Below are 21573 nucleotides of genomic sequence, written 5' to 3'. Positions count from 1 at the left end.
GTTGTTGACCCCTAGGGCTGGTTGCTGGGCTCGAGGATTAGGGGCTGAGCTCTAGGACTGGTTGTCGGCCTATAGGACTGGTTGTTGACCCCCTAGGGCTGGTTGCTGGGCTCGAGGATTAGGGGCTGAGCTCTAGGACTGGTTGTCGGCCTATAGGACTGGTTGTTGACCCCCTAGGGCTGGTTGCTGGGCTCGAGGATTAGGGGCTGAGCTCTAGGACTGGTTGTCGGCCTATAGGACTGGTTGTTGACCCCCTAGGGCTGGTTGCTGGGCTCTAGGATTCGGAGCTGAGCTCTAGGTCTGGCTGTCGGCCGATAGGGCTGGTTGTTGACCCCCTAGGGCTGCTTGCCGGGCTCTAGGATTGCTTGCCGGGCTCTCTGGTTGGTGAGCCCCCATTTATGATGTGCCAGTACTCACATTTACTCCCCTCTGGTACATGGACAAGGAGGTCGTCCTCCCCCAGAGGGGAGTCTGTGTAAGAGGCCTCCAGCCTCTGGTACGGGGTGTCGAATACTGCCATGTCTCCCCGGGTTCCCAATCTTCAAAATGGAGGATGTGCTGGAAGTAGAACAAGAAGAGGAGGAGATGTAGTTAAATCATGTGCGTTGAGGACACAATGGGGGTCATTTACTAAGGACTTTGCACGTTCTTTTCAGAGCAAACTACTTGTACAGGTATTTAAGAAGTGTCCGCACCACAAATACGGCGCATGTGACCCTTTTGTGGCACAGCTGCACTATGCTTCACAAATTTCTGCACTGCAGGGGGCGCTCCGGCTTCCATTTAACATGCAAGGTCCGACAGAAGTGCGTCACACGGCCCATGTTAAAGGTGCACCAAAACAAAGTGGTGCACTCTGTCGGGGCAGTGCAGGAGGCGCCAGATTCATGAAGAACGGGCACCAGAAATCCTGAATCTGGCGCCCCCTGCAGACTACACAGGTAACTGCACATAGTACACACTGAACTGTTCTTAGTAAATGTGCCCCAAAGAGGTGAATGTATAAACCATGGAACCTTTCTTTATAATGGATACAAGAAATCACATAAAGATTTGGGAGCCCCGTACACAGGATCTGCCGCCCGTCAGCTACAGTGAGGTGGAGCAGGGAGGCCACATGGAAGATTATTAATACTAACTGGAGTCAATAAGACAATGGGAGGAGATTGCTGGACATATCAGCTGCCCGGTGTAGTGTAGGACGAGGCGCATCTACTTACATAAAGAGAGGGGATCAGAGCTCCACAGAGTATCCACCTCTTCTAGTAACATCCTCCCGAGGCGACTGATTTACATCTCCACAGGGAGAATCTAAGAAGGAAAACAGAAATAAATTATACAAGACATACATTATAACCAATTACTACTGCCCCTATGTACAGATCCATAACTACTATAATACTGCCCCCTATGTACAGGAATATAACTACTATAATACTGCCCCTGTGTACAAGAATATAACTACTATAATACTGCCCCCTATGTACAGGAATATAACTACTATAATACTGCCCCTATGTACAGATCCATAACTACTATAATACTGCCCCCTATGTACAGGAATATAACTACTATAATACTGCCCCCTATGTACAAGAATATAACTACTATAATACTGCCCCCTATGTACAGGAATATAACTACTATAATACTGCCCCCTATGTACAAGAATATAACTACTATAATACTGCCCCTATGTACAGATCCATAACTACTATAATACTGCCCCCTATGTACAGATCCATAACTACTATAATACTGCCCCCTATGTACAGGAATATAACTACTATAATACTGCCCCCTATGTACAGGAATATAACTACTATAATACTGCCCCCTATGTACAGATCCATAACTACTATAATACTGCCCCCTATGTACAGATCCATAACTACTATAATACTGCCCCCTATGTACAGATCCATAACTACTATAATACTGCCCCCTATGTACAGGAATATAACTACTATAATACCGCCCCCTATGTACAGGAATATAACTACTATAATACTGCCCCCTATGTACAAGAATATAACTACTATAATACTGCCCCCTATGTACAGGAATATAACTACTATAATACTGCCCCCTATGTACAAGAATATAACTACTATAATACTGCCCCCTATGTACAAGAATATAACTACTATAATACTGCCCCCCTATGTACAGGAATATAACTACTATAATACTGCCCCCTATGTACAAGAATATAACTATTATAATACTTCCCCCTATGTACAGGAATATAACTACTATAATACTGCCCCCTATGTACAAGAATATAACTACTATAATACTGCCCCCTATGTACAGGAATATAACTACTATAATACTGCCCCCTATGTACAAGAATATAACTACTATAATACTGCCCCTATGTACAGGAATATAACTACTATAATACTGCCCCCTATGTACAGGAATATAACTACTATAATACTGCCTCCTATGTACAGGAATACAACTACTATAATACTGCCCCCTATGTACAGGAATATAACTACTATAATACTGCTCCCTATGCACAGAAATATAACTACTATAATACTGCCCCCTATGTACAAGAATATAACTACTATAATACTGCCCCCTATGTACAGGAATATAACTACTATAATACTGCCTCCTATGTACAGGAATATAACTACTATAATACTGCCTCCTATGTACAGGAATATAACTACTATAATACTGCCCCTATGTACAGGAATATAACTACTATAATACTGCCCCCTATGTACAGGAATATAACTACTATAGTACTGCCCCCTATGTACAAGAATATAACTACTATAATACTGCCCCCTATGTACAAGAATACAACTACTATAATACTGCCCCCTATGTACAAGAATACAACTACTATAATACTGCCCCCTATGTACAAGAATATAACTACTATAATACTGCCCCCTATGTACAAGAATATAACTACTATAATACTGCCCCCTATGTACAAGAATATAACTACTATAATACTGCCCCCTATGTACAGGAATATAACTACTATAATACTGCCCCCTATGTACAAGAATATAACTACTATAATACTGCCCCCTATGTACAGGAATATAACTACTATAATACTGCTTGTATGTACAAGAATATAACTACTATAATACTGCCCCCTATGTACAAGAATATAACTACTATAATACTGCCCCCTATGTACAGGAATATAACTACTATAATACTGCCCCCTATGTACAAGAATATAACTACTATAATACTGCCCCTATGTACAAGAATATAACTACTATAATACTGCCCCCTATGTACAGGAATATAACTACTATAATACTGCCCCCTATGTACAGGGATATAATTACTATAATACTGCCCCCTATGTACAGGAATATAACTACTATAATACTGCCCCCTATGTACAGGAATATAACTACTATAATACTGCTCCCTATGTACAAGAATATAACTACTATAATACTGCCCCCTATGTACAGGGATATAATTACTATAATACTGCCCCCTATGTACAGGAATATAACTACTATAATACTGCCTCCTATGTACAGGAATATAACTACTATAATACTGCCCCCTATGTACAGGAATATAACTACTATAATACTGCCCCCTATGTACAGGAATATAACTACTATAATACTGCTCCCTATGTACAGGAATATAACTACTATAATACTGCCCCCTATGTACAGGAATATAACTACTATAATATTGCCCCCTATGTACAGGAGTATAACTACTATAATACTGCTCCCTATGTACAGGAATATAACTACTATAATACTGCCTCCTATGTACAAGAATATAACTACTATAATACTGCCCCCTATGTACAAGAATATAACTACTATAATACTGCCCCCTATGTACAGGAATATAACTACTATAATACTGCCCCCTATGTACAGGAATATAACTACTATAATACTGCCCCCTATGTACAGGAATATAACTGCTATAATACTGCCCCCTATGTACAGGGATATAACTACTATAATACTGCCCCCTATGTACAGGAATATAACTACTATAATACTGCCCCCTATGTACAGGAATATAACTACTATAATACTGCCCCCTATGTACAGGAATATAACTACTATAATACTGCCCCCTATGTACAGGAATATAACTACTATAATACTGCCCCTATGTACAGGGATATAACTACTATAATACTGCCTCCTATGTACAGGGATATAACTACTATAATACTGCCCCCTATGTACAGGGATATAACTACTATAATACTGCCCCCTATGTACAGGAATATAACTACTATAATACTGCCCCTATGTACAGGAATATAACTACTATAATACTGCCCCCTATGTACAGGAATATAACTACTATAATACTGCCCCCTATGTACAGGAATATAACTACTATAATACTGCCCCCTATGTACAAGAATATAACTACTATAATACTGCCCCCTATGTACAGGAATATAACTACTATAATACTGCCCCCTATGTACAAGAATATAACTACTATAATACTGCCCCCTATGTACAGGAATATAACTACTATAATACTGCCCCCTATGTACAGGAATATAACTACTATAATACTGCCCCCTATGTACAGGAATATAACTACTATAATACTGCCCCCTATGTACAGGAATATAACTACTATAATACTGCCCCCTATGTACAGGGATATAACTACTATAATACTGCCCCCTATGTACAGGAATATAACTACTATAATACTGCCCCTATGTACAGGAATATAACTACTATAATACTGCCCCCTATGTACAGGAATATAACTACTATAATACTGCCCCCTATGTACAAGAATATAACTACTATAATACTGCCCCCTATGTACAGGAATATATCTACTATAATACTGCCCCCTATGTACAGGAATATAACTACTATAATACTGTCCCTATGTACAAGAATAGAACTACTATAATACTGCCCCCTATGTACAGGAATATAACTACTATAATACTGCCCCCTATGTACAGGAATATAACTACTATAATACTGCCCCCTATGTACAGGAATATAACTACTATAATACTGCCCCCTATGTACAAGAATATAACTACTATAATACTGCCCCCTATGTACAGGAATATATCTACTATAATACTGCCCCCTATGTACAGGAATATAACTACTATAATACTGTCCCTATGTACAAGAATAGAACTACTATAATACTGCCCCCTATGTACAAGAATATAACTACTATAATACTGCCCCCTATGTACAAGAATATAACTACTATAATACTGCCCCCTATGTACAAGAATATAACTACTATAATACTGCCCCATATGTACAAGAATATAACTACTATAATACTGCCCCCTATGTACAAGAATATAACTACTATAATACTGCCCCCTATGTACAGGAATATAAATACTATAATACTGCCCCTATGTACAGGAATATAACTACTATAATACTGCCCCCTATGTACAGGAATATAACTACTATAATACTGCCCCCTATGTACAGGAATATAACTACTATAATACTGCCCCCTATGTACAGGAATATAACTACTATAATACTGCCCCCTATGTACAGGAATATAACTACTATAATACTGCCCCCTATGTACAGGAATATAACTACTATAATACTGCCCCCTATGTACAAGAATATAACTACTATAATACTGCCCCCTATGTACAGGAATATAACTACTATAATACTGCCCCCTATGTACAGGAATATAACTACTATAATACTGCCCCCTATGTACAAGAATATAACTACTATAATACTGCCTCCTATGTACAAGAATATAACTACTATAATACTGCCCCCTATGTACAAGAATATAACTACTATAATACTGCCCCCTATCTACAAGAATATAACTACTATAATACTGCCCCCTATGTACAGGAATATAACTACTATAATACTGCCCCCTATGTACAGGAATATAACTACTACAATACTGCCCCCTATGTACAGGAATATAACTACTATAATACTGCCCCCTATGTACAGGAATATAACTACTATAATACTGCCCCCTATGTACAGGAATATAACTACTATAATACTGCCCCCTATGTACAGGAATATAACTATTATGAATGGTCGGTTATTGGGACTGTATGGTGAGATGGATGGTATGTAACACATTACGCTGTGAAAAATGACCCCTATAGAATCCCATTGTTACCCGGCTAAGTGCAGTGCTATATATATATATATATATATATTATACGCTTCCTCCCAGTCCCCCTCAGTTGGGATGATACAGCAGACACTCACCCTGTGTGGCCCCGGGGTCTTCCTGTGCCCTCAGCAGTGTGCGAGCTCCTCTCCTGCGGCTGCAGACATATCAGGGCTGTACATAGAAAACGAAAGTAATAAGTAACTGGGTCTGAGTCACGTTCAGAATTTCCAATGTTTTGTTAAAGGGCCAGTGACCTTTATCAGCTTATAACAGCGCAGAGGCTGCTATTGGTTACTTATAGAAGACACAGAGATGACAGAGGCAGCAAGTACACACCATGTATACACAGATGTACATAGCATACACTGCACAGATCAAAGAAGAAGGAGTCTAACCCTTGTGCCTACTCTGCCACATTGGAGCACATTTACTTACCCGATGCCTCAGAGTTCCCAAAAGTGCATTGTCCGGCGATCATGTACTCTGCCGCTATTCACTAAGATCCTGCGCCCGATATCCTGCTTGTGTCACTTCCCCGCTCAGGTCCCTGGAGTTCACCTTCTTCTTCCTGGTGCATGTAAGTGCATTGTCCATGTATAATGTGCTGTGCAGGGAGTCACTAAGATCCTGCGCCCGATATCCTGCTTGTGTCACTTCCCCGCTCAGGTCCCAGGAGTTCACCTTCTTCGTCCTGGTGCATGTAAGTGCATTGTCCATGTATAATGTGATGTGCGGGGAGTCACTAAGATCGTGCACCCGATATCCTGCATGTGTCACTTCCCCGCTCAGGTCCCCGGAGTTCACCTTCTTCTTCCTGGTGCATGTGAGTGCATTGTTCGTGTATAATGTGCTGTGCGGGGAGTCACTAAGATCCTGCACCCGATATCCTGCATGTGTCGCTTCCCCGCTCAGGTCCCCGGAGTTCACCTTCTTCTTCCTGGTGCATGTGAGTGCATTGTTCGTGTATAATGCGCTGTGCGGGGAGTCACTAAGATCCTGCACCCGATATCCTGCATGTGTCACTTCCCTGCTCAGGTCCCCGGAGTTCACATTCTTCTTCCTGGTGCATGTAAGTGCATTGTCCGTGTATAATGCGCTGTGCAGGGAGTCACTAAGATCCTGCACCCGATATCCTGCATGTGCCGCTTCCCCGCTCAGGTCCCCAGAGTTCACCTTCTTCTTCCTGGTGCATGTAAGTGCATTGTCCGTGTATAATGCGCTGTGCGGGGAGTCACTAAGATCCTGCACCTGATATCCTGCATGTGTCACTTCCCCGCTCAGGTCCCCGGAGTTCACCTTCTTCTTCCTGGTGCATGTAAGTGCATTGTCCATGTATAATGCGCTGTGCGGGGAGTCACTAAGATCGTGCGCCCGATATCCTGCATGTGTCGCTTCCCCGCTCAGGTCCCTGGAGTTCACCTTCTTCTTCCTGGTGCATGTAAGTGCATTGTCCATGTATAATGTGCTGTGCAGGGAGTCACTAAGATCCTGCGCCCGATATCCTGCTTGTGTCACTTCCCCGCTCAGGTCCCAGGAGTTCACCTTCTTCGTCCTGGTGCATGTAAGTGCATTGTCCATGTATAATGTGATGTGCGGGGAGTCACTAAGATCGTGCACCCGATATCCTGCATGTGTCGCTTCCCCGCTCAGGTCCCCGGAGTTCACCTTCTTCTTCCTGGTGCATGTAAGTGCATTGTTCGTGTATAATGCGCTGTGCGGGGAGTCACTAAGATCCTGCACCCGATATCCTGCATGTGTCGCTTCCCCGCTCAGGTCCCCGGAGTTCACATTCTTCTTCCTGGTGCATGTAAGTGCATTGTCCGTGTATAATGCGCTGTGCAGGGAGTCACTAAGATCCTGCACCCGATATCCTGCATGTGCCGCTTCCCCGCTCAGGTCCCCAGAGTTCACCTTCTTCTTCCTGGTGCATGTAAGTGCATTGTCCGTGTATAATGCGCTGTGCGGGGAGTCACTAAGATCCTGCACCTGATATCCTGCATGTGTCACTTCCCCGCTCAGGTCCCCGGAGTTCACCTTCTTCTTCCTGGTGCATGTAAGTGCATTGTCCGTGTATAATGTGCTGTGCGGGGAGTCACTAAGATCCTGCACCTGATATCCTGCATGTGTCACTTCCCCGCTCAGGTCCCCAGAGTTCACCTTCTTCTTCCTGGTGCATGTAAGTGCATTGTCCGTGTATAATGCGCTGTGCGGGGAGTCACTAAGATCCTGCACCTGATATCCTGCATGTGTCACTTCCCCGCTCAGGTCCCCGGAGTTCACCTTCTTCTTCCTGGTGCATGTAAGTGCATTGTCCGTGTATAATGTGCTGTGCGGGGAGTCACTAAGATCCTGCACCCGATATCCTGCATGTGTAACTTCCCCGCTCAGGTCCCCGGAGTTCACCTTCTTCTTCCTGGTGCATGTAAGTGCATTGTCCGTGTATAATGTGCTGTGCGGGGAGTCACTAAGATCCTGCACCTGATATCCTGCATGTGTCACTTCCCCGCTCAGGTCCCCAGAGTTCACCTTCTTCTTCCTGGTGCATGTAAGTGCATTGTCCGTGTATAATGCGCTGTGCGGGGAGTCACTAAGATCCTGCACCTGATATCCTGCATGTGTCACTTCCCCGCTCAGGTCCCCGGAGTTCACCTTCTTCTTCCTGGTGCATGTAAGTGCATTGTCCGTGTATAATGTGCTGTGCGGGGAGTCACTAAGATCCTGCACCCGATATCCTGCATGTGTCACTTCCCCGCTCAGGTCCCCGGAGTTCACCTTCTTCTTCCTGGTGCATGTAAGTGCATTGTCCGTGTATAATGTGCTGTGCGGGGAGTCACTAAGATCCTGCACCCGATATCCTGCATGTGTCACTTCCCCGCTCAGGTCCCCGGAGTTCACCTTCTTCTTCCTGGTGCATGTAAGTGCTTGGCTTGCAACACAATTGAAAGTTAAATCCCGCGCTCAGTCCGAATCAGTCGGATCGTCCGCCGGTCCGCCCTCTGATTTCTGTCGCATGAAAGCCAGTGCTGCCGCGCCACAATCCAATCGCGTGTATTACAATCCCAGCGCAAAACCCCTTTTAAATTCCCCTTCAAAGCTGCGCAAATCCCGAAAACCGTGGACAGTCAGCGACCTTTAGTAGATAAGTCCAATGGGGCTTATTTAATAAGAGTCACGGATCGCACTTTTGTCGAACCGTTTGCCGTTTTCAGGGATTACACGGCTTGGACAAGTGTCTGCTCTGGGATTGTGTTGCGCGCTTGACTGATTTTTGAAATTGACGGGTGTGCCGTCGGACGATCTGACTGATTCAGACTGAGCGCAGGATTTAACTTTCAAATTGTGTAGCAAAATCAAGCACTTACATGCACCAGGAAGAAGAAGGTGAACTCCGGGGACCTGAGCGGGGAAGTGACACATGCAGGATATCGGGCGCAGGTTCTTAGTGACTCCCCGCACAGTGCATTATACACGGACAATGCACTTACATGCACCAGGAAGAAGAAGGTGAACTCCAGGGACCTGAGCGGGGAAGTGACACATGCAGGATATAGAGCGCAGGATCTTAGTGACTCCCCGCACAGCACATTATACACAGACAATGCACTTACATGCACCAGGAAGAAGAAGGTGAACTCCGGGGACCTGAGCGGGGAAGCAACACATGCAGGATATCGGGCGCAGGATCTTAGTGATTCCCCGCACAGCGCATTATACACGGACAATGCACTTACATGCACCAGGAAGAAGAAGGTGAACTCCAGGGACCTGAGCGGGGAAGCGACACATGCAGGATATCGGACACATGATCTTAGTGACTCCCCGCACAGCGCATTATACACGGACAATGCACTTACATGCACCAGGAAGAAGGTGAACTCCTGGGACCTGAGCGGGGAAGCGACACATGCAGGATATCCGGCGGAGGATCTTAGTGACTCTCTGCACAGCGCATTATACACGGACAATGCACTTACATGCACCAGGAAGAAGAAGGTGAACTCCGGGGACCTGAGCGAGGAAGCGACACATGCAGGATATCGGGTGCACGATCTTAGTGACTCCACGCACAGCGCATTATACACGGACAATGCACTTACATGCACCAGGAAGAAGAAGGTGAACTCCGGGGACCTGAGCAGGGAAGCGACACATGCAGGATATCGGGGGCAGGATCTTAGTGACTCCCAGCACAGCGCATTGTACACGGACAATGCACTTACATGCACCGGGAAGAAGAAGGTGAACTCCAGGGACCTGAGCGGGGAAGCGACACATGCAGGATATCGGGTGCACGATCTTAGTGACTCCCCGCACAGCGCGTTATACACGGACAATGCACTTACATGCAGCAGGAAGAAGAAGGTGAACTCCGGGGACCTGAGCGGGGAAGTGACACATGCAGGATATCGGGCGCAGGATCTTAGTGACTCCCCGCACAGCGCATTATACACGGACAATGCACTTACATGCACCAGGAAGAAGAAGGTGAACTCCGGGGACCTGAGCGGGGAAGCGGCACATGCAGGATATCGGGTGCAGGATCTTAGTGACTCCACGCACAGCGCATTATACACGGACAATGCACTTACATGCACCAGGAAGAAGAAGGTGACCTCCGGGGACCTGAGCAGGGAAGCGACACATGCAGGATATCGGGCGCACGATCTTAGTGACTCCCCGCACAGCGCATTATACACAGACAATGCACTTACATGATCCAGGAAGAAGAAGGTGAACTCCAGGGACCTGAGCGGGGAAGCGTCACATGCAGGATATCGGGCGCAGGATCTTAGTGACTCCCCGCACAGTGCATTATACACGGACAATGCACTTACATGCACTAGGAAGAAGAAGGTGAACTCCAGGGACCTGAGCGGGGAAGCGACACATGCAGGATATCGGGCGCACGATCTTAGTGACTCCCCGCACATCACATTATACACAGACAATGCACTTATATGCACCAGGAAGAAGAAGGTGAACTCCGGGGACCTGAGCGGGGAAGTGACACATGCAGGATATCGGGTGCAGGATCTTAGTGACTCCCCACACAGCGCATTATACACGGACAATGCACTTACATGCACCAGGAAGAAGAAGGTGAACTCCAGGGACCTGAGCGGGGAAGAGACACATGCAGGATATCGGGCGCAGGATCTTAGTGACTCCCCACACAGCGCATTATACACGGACAATGCACTTACATGCACCAGGAAGAAGAAGGTGAACTCCGGGGACCTGAGCGGGGAAGTGACACATGCAGGATATCGGGCGCAGGATCTTAGTGACTCTCCGCACAGCGCATTATACACGGACAATGCACTTACATGCACCAGGAAGAAGAAGGTGAACTCCGGGGACCTGAGCGGGGAAGCGGCACATGCAGGATATCGGGTGCAGGATCTTAGTGACTCCACGCACAGCGCATTATACACGGACAATGCACTTACATGCACCAGGAAGAAGAAGGTGAACTCCGGGGACCTGAGCGGGGAAGCGACACATGCAGGATATCGAGCGCAGGATCTTAGTGACTCCCCGCACAGCGCATTATACACGGACAATGCACTTACATGCACCAGGAAGAAGAAGGTGAACTCCGGGGACCTGAGCGGGGAAGTGACACATGCAGGATATCGGGTGCACGATCTTAGTGACTCCCCGCACAGCGCATTATACACGGACAATGCACTTACATGCACCAGGAAGAAGAAGGTGAACTCCGGGGACCTGAGCAGGGAAGCGACACATGCAGGATATCGGGCGCACGATCTTAGTGACTCCCCGCACAGCGCATTATACACAGACAATGCACTTACATGATCCAGGAAGAAGAAGGTGAACTCCAGGGACCTGAGCGGGGAAGTGACACATGCAGGATATCGGGCGCAAGATCTTAGTGACTCCCCGCACAGCGCATTATACACAGACAATGCACTTACATGCACTAGGAAGAAGAAGGTGAACTCCAGGGACCTGAGCGGGGAAGCGACACATGCAGGATATCGGGCGCAGGATCTTAGTGACTCCCCACACAGCGCATTATACACGGACAATGCACTTACATGCACCAGGAAGAAGAAGGTGAACTCCATGGACCTGAGCGGGGAAGCGACACATGCAGGATATCGGACGCACGATCTTAGTGACTCACCGCACAGTGCATTATACACGGACAATGCACTTACATGCACCAGGAAGAAGAAGATGAACTCCGGGGACCTGAGCGGGGAAGCGACACATGCAGGATATCGGGAGCACGATCTTAGTGACTCCCCGCACAGCGCATTATACACGGACAATGCACTTACATGCACCAGGAAGAAGAAGGTGAACTCCGGGGACCTGAGCGGGGAAGTGACACATGCAGGATATCGGGTGCAGGATCTTAGTGACTCCCCGCACAGCACATTATACACAGACAATGCACTTACATGCACCAGGAAGAAGAAGGTGAACTCCGGGGACCTGAGCGGGGAAGTGACATATGCAGGATATCGGGTGCAGGATCTTAGTGACTCCCCGCACAGCACATTATACACAGACAATGCACTTACATGCACCAGGAAGAAGAAGGTGAACTCCGGGGACCTGAGCGGGGAAGTGACACATGCAGGATATCGGGTGCAGGATCTTAGTGACTCCCCGCACAGCGCATTATACACGGACAATGCACTTACATGCACCAGGAAGAAGAAGGTGAACTCCGGGGACCTGAGCGGGGAAGTGACACATGCAGGATATCGGGTGCACGATCTTAGTGACTCCCCGCACAGCGCATTATACACGGACAATGCACTTACATGCACCGGGAAGAAGAAGGTGAACTCCGGGGACCTGAGCGGGGAAGCGACACATGCAGGATATCGGGCGCAGGATCTTAGTGACTCCCCGCACAGCGCATTATACACAGACAATGCACTTACATGCACCAGGAAGAAGAAGGTGAACTCCGGGGACCTGAGCGGGGAAGTGACACATGCAGGATATCGGGTGCAGGATCTTAGTGACTCCCCGCACAGCGCATTATACACAGACAATGCACTTACATGCACCAGGAAGAAGAAGGTGAACTCCGGGGACCTGAGCAGGGAAGTGACACATGCAGGATATCGGGTGCAGGATCTTAGTGACTCCCCGCACAGAGCATTATACACGGACAATGCACTTACATGCACCAGGAAGAAGAAGGTGAACTCCGGGGACCTGAGCGGGGAAGCTACACATGCAGGATATCGGGTGCAGGATCTTAGTGACTCCCCGCACAGAGCATTATACACGGACAATGCACTTACATGCACCAGGAAGAAGAAGGTGAACTCCGGGGACCTGAGCGGGGAAGCTACACATGCAGGATATCGGGCGCACGATCTTAGTGACTCCCCGCACAGCACATTATACACGGACAATGCACTTACATGCACCAGGAAGAAGAAGGTGAACTCCGGGGACCTGAGCGGGGAAGCGGCACATGCAGGATATCGGGTGCAGGATCTTAGTGACTCCCCGCACAGCGCATTATACACGGACAATGCACTTACATGCACCAGGAAGAAGAAGGTGAACTCCGGGGACCTGAGCGGGGAAGTGACACATGCAGGATATCAGGCGCATGATCTTAGTGACTCCCCGCACAGCGCATTATACACAGACAATGCACTTACATGATCCAGGAAGAAGAAGGTGAACTCCAGGGACCTGAGCGGGGAAGTGACACATGCAGGATATCGGGCGCAGGATCTTAGTGACTCCCCGCACAGTGCATTATACACGGACAATGCACTTACATGCACTAGGAAGAAGAAGGTGAACTCCAGGGACCTGAGCGGGGAAGTGACACATGCAGGATATCGGGTGCAGGATCTTAGTGACTCCCCGCACAGCACATTATACACAGACAATGCACTTACATGCACCAGGAAGAAGAAGGTGAACTCCAGGGACCTGAGCGGGGAAGAGACACATGCAGGATATCGGGTGCAGGATCTTAGTGACTCCCCGCACAGCGCATTATACACGGACAATGCACTTACATGCACCAGGAAGAAGAAGGTGAACTCCGGGGACCTGAGCGGGGAAGCCACACATGCAGGATATCGGGTGCAGGATCTTAGTGACTCCCCGCACAGCGCATTATACACGGACAATGCACTTACATGCACCAGGAAGAAGAAGGTGAACTCCAGGGACCTGAGCGGGGAAGTGACACATGCAGGATATCGGACGCAGGATCTTAGTGACTCCCCGCACAGCACATTATACATGGACAATGCACTTACATGCACCAGGAAGAAGAAGGTGAACTCCGGGGACCTGAGCGGGGAAGCGGCACATGCAGGATATCGGGTGCAGGATCTTAGTGACTCCACGCACAGCGCATTATACACGGACAATGCACTTACATGCACCAGGAAGAAGAAGGTGAACTCCGGGGACCTGAGCGGGGAAGCGACACATGCAGGATATCGAGCGCAGGATCTTAGTGACTCCCCGCACAGCGCATTATACACGGACAATGCACTTACATGCACCAGGAAGAAGAAGGTGAACTCCTGGGACCTGAGCGGGGAAGTGACACATGCAGGATATCGGGGGCAGGATCTTAGTGACTCCCTGTACAGCACATTATACACGGACAATGCACTTACATGCACCAGGAAGAAGAAGGTGAACTCCGGGGACCTGAGCGGGGAAGCGACACATGCAGGATATCGGGGCAGGATCTTAGTGACTCCCTGCACAGCGCATTATACACGGACAATGCACTTACATGATCCAGGAAGAAGAAGGTGAACTCCAGGGACCTTAGCGGGGAAGTGACACATGCAGGATATCGGGCGCAGGATCTTAGTGACTCCCCGCACAGCGCATTATACACAGACAATGCAGTTACATGCACCAGGAAGAAGAAGGTGAACTCCAGGGACCTGAGCGGGGAAGCGACACATGCAGGATATCGGGTGCAGGATCTTAGTGACTCCCCGCACAGCGCATTATACACGGACAATGCACTTACATGCACCAGGAAGAAGAAGGTGAACTCCAGGGACCTGAGCGGGGAAGCCACACATGCAGGATATCGGGCGCAGGATCTTAGTGACTCCCCGCACAGCGCATTATACACGGACAATGCACTTACATGCACCAGGAAGAAGAAGGTGAACTCCAGGGACCTGAGCGGGGAAGTGACACATGCAGGATATCGGGCGCACGATCTTAGTGACTCCCCGCACAGCGCATTATACACAGACAATGCACTTACATGATCCAGGAAGAAGAAGGTGAACTCCAGGGACCTGAGCGGGGAAGTGACACATGCAGGATATCGGGCGCAGGATCTTAGTGACTCCCCGCACAGCGCATTATACACGGACAATGCACTTACATGCACTAGGAATAAGAAGGTGAACTCCGGGGACCTGAGCGGGGAAGTGACACATGCAGGATATCGGGCGCAGGATCTTAGGGACTCCCCGCACAGCGCATTACACACGGACAATGCACTTACATGCACCAGGAAGAAGAAGGTGAACTCCGGGGACCTGAGCGGGGAAGTGACACATGCAGGATATCGGGTGCAGGATCTTAGTGACTCCCCGCACAGCGCATTATACACGGACAATGCACTTACATGCACCAGGAAGAAGAAGGTGAACTCCGGGGACCTGAGCGGGGAAGTGACACATGCAGGATATCGGGTGCAGGATCTTAGTGACTCCCCGCACAGCGCATTATACACAGACAATGCACTTACATGCACCAGGAAGAAGAAGGTGAACTCCGGGGACCTGAGCGGGGAAGTGACACATGCAGGATATCGGGTGCAGGATCTTAGTGACTCCCCGCACAGCGCATTATACACGGACAATGCACTTACATGCACCAGGAAGAAGAAGGTGAACTCCGGGGACCTGAGCGGGGAAGTGACACATGCAGGATATCGGGTGCAGGATCTTAGTGACTCCCCGCACAGCGCATTATACACGGACAATGCACTTACATGCACTAGGAAGAAGAAGGTGAACTCCAGGGACCTGAGCGGGGAAGCGACACATGCAGGATATCGGGCGCACGATCTTAGTGACTCCCCGCACAGCGCATTATACACGGACAATGCACTTACATGCACCAGGAAGAAGAAGGTGAACTCCAGGGACCTGAGCGGGGAAGCGACACATGCAGGATATCGGGTGCACAATCTTAGTGACTCCCCGCACAGCACATTATACACGGACAATGCACTTACATGCACCAGGAAGAAGAAGGTGAACTCCATGGACCTGAGCGGGGAAGCGACACATGCAGGATATCGGGTGCACGATCTTAGTGACTCCCCGCACAGCGCATTATACACGGACAATGCACTTACATGCACCAGGAAGAAGAAGGTGAACTCCAGGGACCTGAGCGGGGAAGCGACACATGCAGGATATCGGGCGCACGATCTTAGTGACTCACCGCACAGTGCATTATACACGGACAATGCACTTACATGCACCAGGAAGAAGAAGGTGAACTCCAGGGACCTGAGCGGGGAAGCGACACATGCAGGATATCGGGCGCACGATCTTAGTGACTCCCCGCACAGCGCATTGTACACGGACAATGCACTTACATGCACCAGGAAGAAGAAGATGAACTCCGGGGACCTGAGCGGGGAAGCGACACATGCAGGATATCGGGAGCACGATCTTAGTGACTCCCCGCACAGCGCATTATACACGGACAATGCACTTACATGCACCAGGAAGAAGAAGGTGAACTCCGGGGACCTGAGCGGGGAAGTGACACATGCAGGATATCGGGTGCAGGATCTTAGTGACTCCCCGCACAGCACATTATACACAGACAATGCACTTACATGCACCAGGAAGAAGAAGGTGAACTCCGGGGACCTGAGCGGGGAAGTGACACATGAAGGATATCGGGTGCAGAATCTTAGTGACACCCCGCACAGCACATTATACACGGACAATGCACTTACATGCACCAGGAAGAAGAAGGTGAACTCCGGGGACCTGAGCGGGGAAGTGACACATGCAGGATATCGGGTGCAGGATCTTAGTGACTCCCCGCACAGCGCATTATACACGGACAATGCACTTACATGCACCAGGAAGAAGAAGGTGAACTCCGGGGACCTGAGCGGGGAAGTGACACATGCAGGATATCGGGTGCAGGATCTTAGTGACTCCCCGCACAGCGCATTATACACGGACAATGCACTTACATGCACCAGGAAGAAGAAGGTGAACTCCAGGGATCTGAGCGGGGAAGCGACACATGCAGGATATCGGGTGCAGGATCTTAGTGACTCCCCGCACAGCGCATTATACACAGACAATGCACTTACATGCACCAGGAAGAAGAAGGTGAACTCCGGGGACCTGAGCGGGGAAGCGACACATGCAGGATATCGGGTGCAGGATCTTAGTGACTCCCCGCACAGCGCATTATACACAGACAATGCACTTACATGCACCAGGAAGAAGAAGGTGAACTCCAGGGACCTGAGCAGGGAAGCCACACATGCAGGATATCGGGTGCAGGATCTTAGTGACTCCCCGCACAGCGCATTATACACGGACAATGCACTTACATGCACCAGGACGAAGAAGGTGAACTCCGGGGACCTGAGCGGGGAAGCGACACATGCAGGATATCGGGCGCTGGATCTTAGTGACTCCCCGCACAGCGCATTATACACGGACAATGCACTTACATGTACCAGGAAGAAGAAGGTGAACTCCGGGGACCTGAGCGGGGAAGCGACACATGCAGGATATCGGGTGCAGGATCTTAGTGACTCCCCGCACAGCGCATTATACACGGACAATGCACTTACATGCACCAGGAAGAAGAAGGTGAACTCCGTAGACATCTAAGTAAATGTGCCCCAATTTAACAAACAATTGGAGATGAGGAATCTGTCAGCAGGTGTGACATCAACAACATCTCCTCATAGTAAAGAGGACTGTGAAAACGCACAGAGCACAGCAGTGTGAGGACACAACCCCAGTACACTTGGCGAAGCAACAAATCTGGAATATAAATATATATTTCAAAGTCCTACCGCTACTAACAACATACACAAGGTTACTGTTGCACATCTCTCCAGGAACAATACCGAATATTGGCTGCAGAGAGCACAGAGCACAGCAGTGTAAGGACACGCCCCCAGTGCACTTAGAGAAGCTACAATCCTGGAATATAAATCCATAGTCCTGCTGCTACTAAAAATATACACAAAGCTATGATTACACATCTTTCCAGGGACACTGACTATCCCTGGCTGCAGAGAGCCCAGAACAAAGCAGTGTGAGGACACGCCCCCAGTGCACTTAGAAAAATTACAATCCTGGAATATAATTCCTTATTTCAGTGTCCTGCTGCTTCTAACACAAAGGTGCAATGACCTCACAAACCAGATTGGAAAGTGCTTGTATATTTGTTTAAGGGGTTGTCCATAGAGAACATATTTATGGAACAGGCGTAAATGGGTTAAAAACAATATCATAAGCTTTACTCACTGAACTAATCCATGATCTCCCTGTTCCATCACTGCCATAACCTCATATACCTCCTACATCCACAACACACGACAGGTTGGGTTGGGTCAATAAGGTCGAGCATTGGCTGAGAGACACTTCCTTAGATCCAGAAAACAAGGAATTGTGGCGACGCGGAGGATCAGGAAGGGTAAAACTACCTAAAAACGCCCCATTCACTGACCGCAAGCAGAGATCTTCAGAGATGAGGAAGTTCAAAGTTCAAAGTTTAGAAGAAAGTTGCGTGACTTTCCAGGAAATAACAATGAATCCTCAATCTTATCCTGCGGTAATTACATAGTAATAATATTCTACATGGGGGGGTAATAACAGATAGATACACCTGTCCTGATGAAGGTTATCGCCCCTGGAGGTCACTATACATCATGTGATTATATTATACACTAGAGTGTAATATAACAGACAGCCCTGTAATGATAATACCCTATCACCCCTAGAGGACATGTATACACTGTGTGATTAGATTATACACTGGAGCGTAATAACAGATTGATACTCATGTAATAATATATGTAATTACTCCCGGAGGACATATATACACTGTGTGATTATATCATACAGTGGAGCGTAATAACACAAAGACAGCCGTGTTTTTGTATACATTACAGACAGTCCCCAGGTTATGTACAAGATAGGGTCCGGAGGTTTGTTCTTAAGTTGAATTTGTATGCAAGTCGAAACTGTATATTTTATAATGGTAGATCCAGGCAAAAAAAATTGGCCCCAGTGACAATTGGAGTTTAAACGGTTTTTGCTGTAATGGGACCAAGGATTATCAATAAATCTTCATTACAGACACCTTACAGCTGATCAGTGCAGCCTGGGACTATAGTAACATCCAGAGAGGTCACCAGAGGTCACAGGGGGCAGAGGGGTCCGTCTGTAACTAGGGGTCGTCTGTAAGTCGGGTGTCCTTAAGTAGGGGACCGCCTGTATTACCCCTGGAGAACGCGTCATGTGATTATATCAAACACTAGAGTGTAATAAACCATAGGCAACGCTGTAAAGATAATACAATATCACCCAATGGGGCAGGTTAATCAGAAGTATCTAAAAACAGAACTGTTCCAGATGCCAACCAATCACAGCTCAGCTTTCATTATCCCACAGCAGTTTAAAAAATGAAAGCTGAGCTCTGATTGGTGGCCATCGGAAACTAGAACAGTTTTGCTCTCCCCCAGTGGGATTATATCAAACACGGGCGTGAAATAACACCCAGACACCCGGTAATGATATACGTTATCTCCCCTGGAGGACACATTGGGGCACATTTACTTACCCGGTCCGGTCACGATCCTGCGGTGCGTTGTCCGGCGAGGATTCGGGTCTGCCGCAATTAACTAAGGTCGTGCACCCGAGTTTCTGCATCTGTTGCTTCTGCGCCGAGGTCCCCGGAGTTCACCATCTTCTTCACGGTGCATGTGAGTGCGTGATCTTGCGACATACCTTATATACTCGAGTATAAGCTGACCCCAGTATAAGTCGAGGCCCCTAATTTTACCACAAAAACCTGGTAAAACCTATATATTTTTTTACTTGAGTATAAGCCGAGTTTGGGTTTTCAGCACATTTTTTTGTGCTGAAAAACTAGGCTTATACTCGAGTATATATGGTAATTTAGTTTTTTTAATTCCGCGGTTTGTCCGAATCCATAGGGTTGTCTGAAGTCCACGCCCCCCCTGATTCTGTCGCGTGCATGCCGGCGCCAATGCGTCACAATCCGATCACGAGCGCCAAAAACCCCGGGCAATTCAGGGCAAATCGGAAATATTCGGGAAATCCGACGGAATCGCGGTCCGCGGACCCTTAGTAAATGAGCCCCATCATGTGATGATAGTAAAGCCCAGCACAGATTGGTGGATATCATTCAGGCTCCTTCGCTGTCCATGGTGATGAAATAATCCAGAATATGCAAATTCCAGGTTATTTACACTGAATTTTGCATTAATACAAGGTCTGATGGAAAAATATTGACACCCCGAGTGATAAATTTTGAAATATTTGCTATTGTTTCATCTTTTATTACTCTGTTTATATGAATTTGCTTGTATATGTACCCCATGAGCTGTACAGCGCTGCAGACTGTGACGGCGCTATAGAAAATATTTTTTTTTAAATTATTTCTGACCGTATTTTTCGCTTACAATTTATAACAAGGCAAACGTGCGGCTGCAGCGACGTTGTGTTTGTTTCCAGTTAATTAATATGAAACATTGTGGCACTACGATACATTTTTACAATAAATCAGATGGAACCGGAGCCGTTCATAGAAATTGATTAAAAATTACAAAAAAATGGTGCAAACGGCTCCTGTTTATCAATATAAGTGGCTTTGTGACTTCACATACGGTTTTATTTAAAGGGGTGGGGGCCGAATAGGGCGATATTTACCAGTATAGGAGCGATTACATGTTGTAAATACGGCGCGGTGCTGTATATTATATAGCGGAGGTTGTATATGTGACCCTATGTGTTATACGCTGACGCTATGGGGGGGGTATACGTTATTTATATAGAATTATTACATAGAGAGCATAAAGATACGGATATTATAACATCACATATATATGACATGTACATACACAATACATAACATCTATACAGCCTGTGCCCATATATATATATAGGTGACCCTATATCCTCTACATCACCCCATATAGTGACACATGACAAAGATGACAATACCAGGTATAACACAGCCCCTCCCCCGCACATGGCCCCTGTCACCCCCATTACCCGTTATCCGGGCGCCGCTGTCGCCCCCGTCGCCCAGATACGGTCTCCCCTGGCCGCTCCTATAGACAGCAGCCTGGCCTGTCACTCCAAATAACTGACAGCATCACCAACCAAT

The 21573-nt window shown here is 47.5% G+C and overlaps 1 protein-coding gene across 1 annotated transcript in view; it reads right to left on the bottom strand.

Moving 5' to 3' along the window:
• Positions 1-21550, bottom strand: part of ATG9A (autophagy related 9A) — a 38972-nt gene extending 17422 nt beyond the window's left edge. Inside the window, exons 1-4 of the mRNA XM_072122396.1 lie at positions 21459-21550; positions 6249-6324; positions 1221-1311; positions 418-558 (exon numbers count right to left, since the gene is read on the bottom strand). Coding sequence (XP_071978497.1) covers positions 418-520 — 103 coding nt within the window. The 5' untranslated portion in view covers positions 521-558; positions 1221-1311; positions 6249-6324; positions 21459-21550. The remainder of the gene's footprint in view (positions 1-417; positions 559-1220; positions 1312-6248; positions 6325-21458) is intronic.
• Positions 21551-21573: the final 23 nt, after the last annotated feature.

This window comes from Engystomops pustulosus, chromosome 8, assembly GCF_040894005.1.
Source record: "Engystomops pustulosus chromosome 8, aEngPut4.maternal, whole genome shotgun sequence".
Lineage (NCBI taxonomy): Eukaryota > Metazoa > Chordata > Amphibia > Anura > Leptodactylidae > Engystomops > Engystomops pustulosus.
Note: the sequence above shows the minus strand (reverse complement) of the source record. Positions and strands in the feature narration are given on the sequence as shown.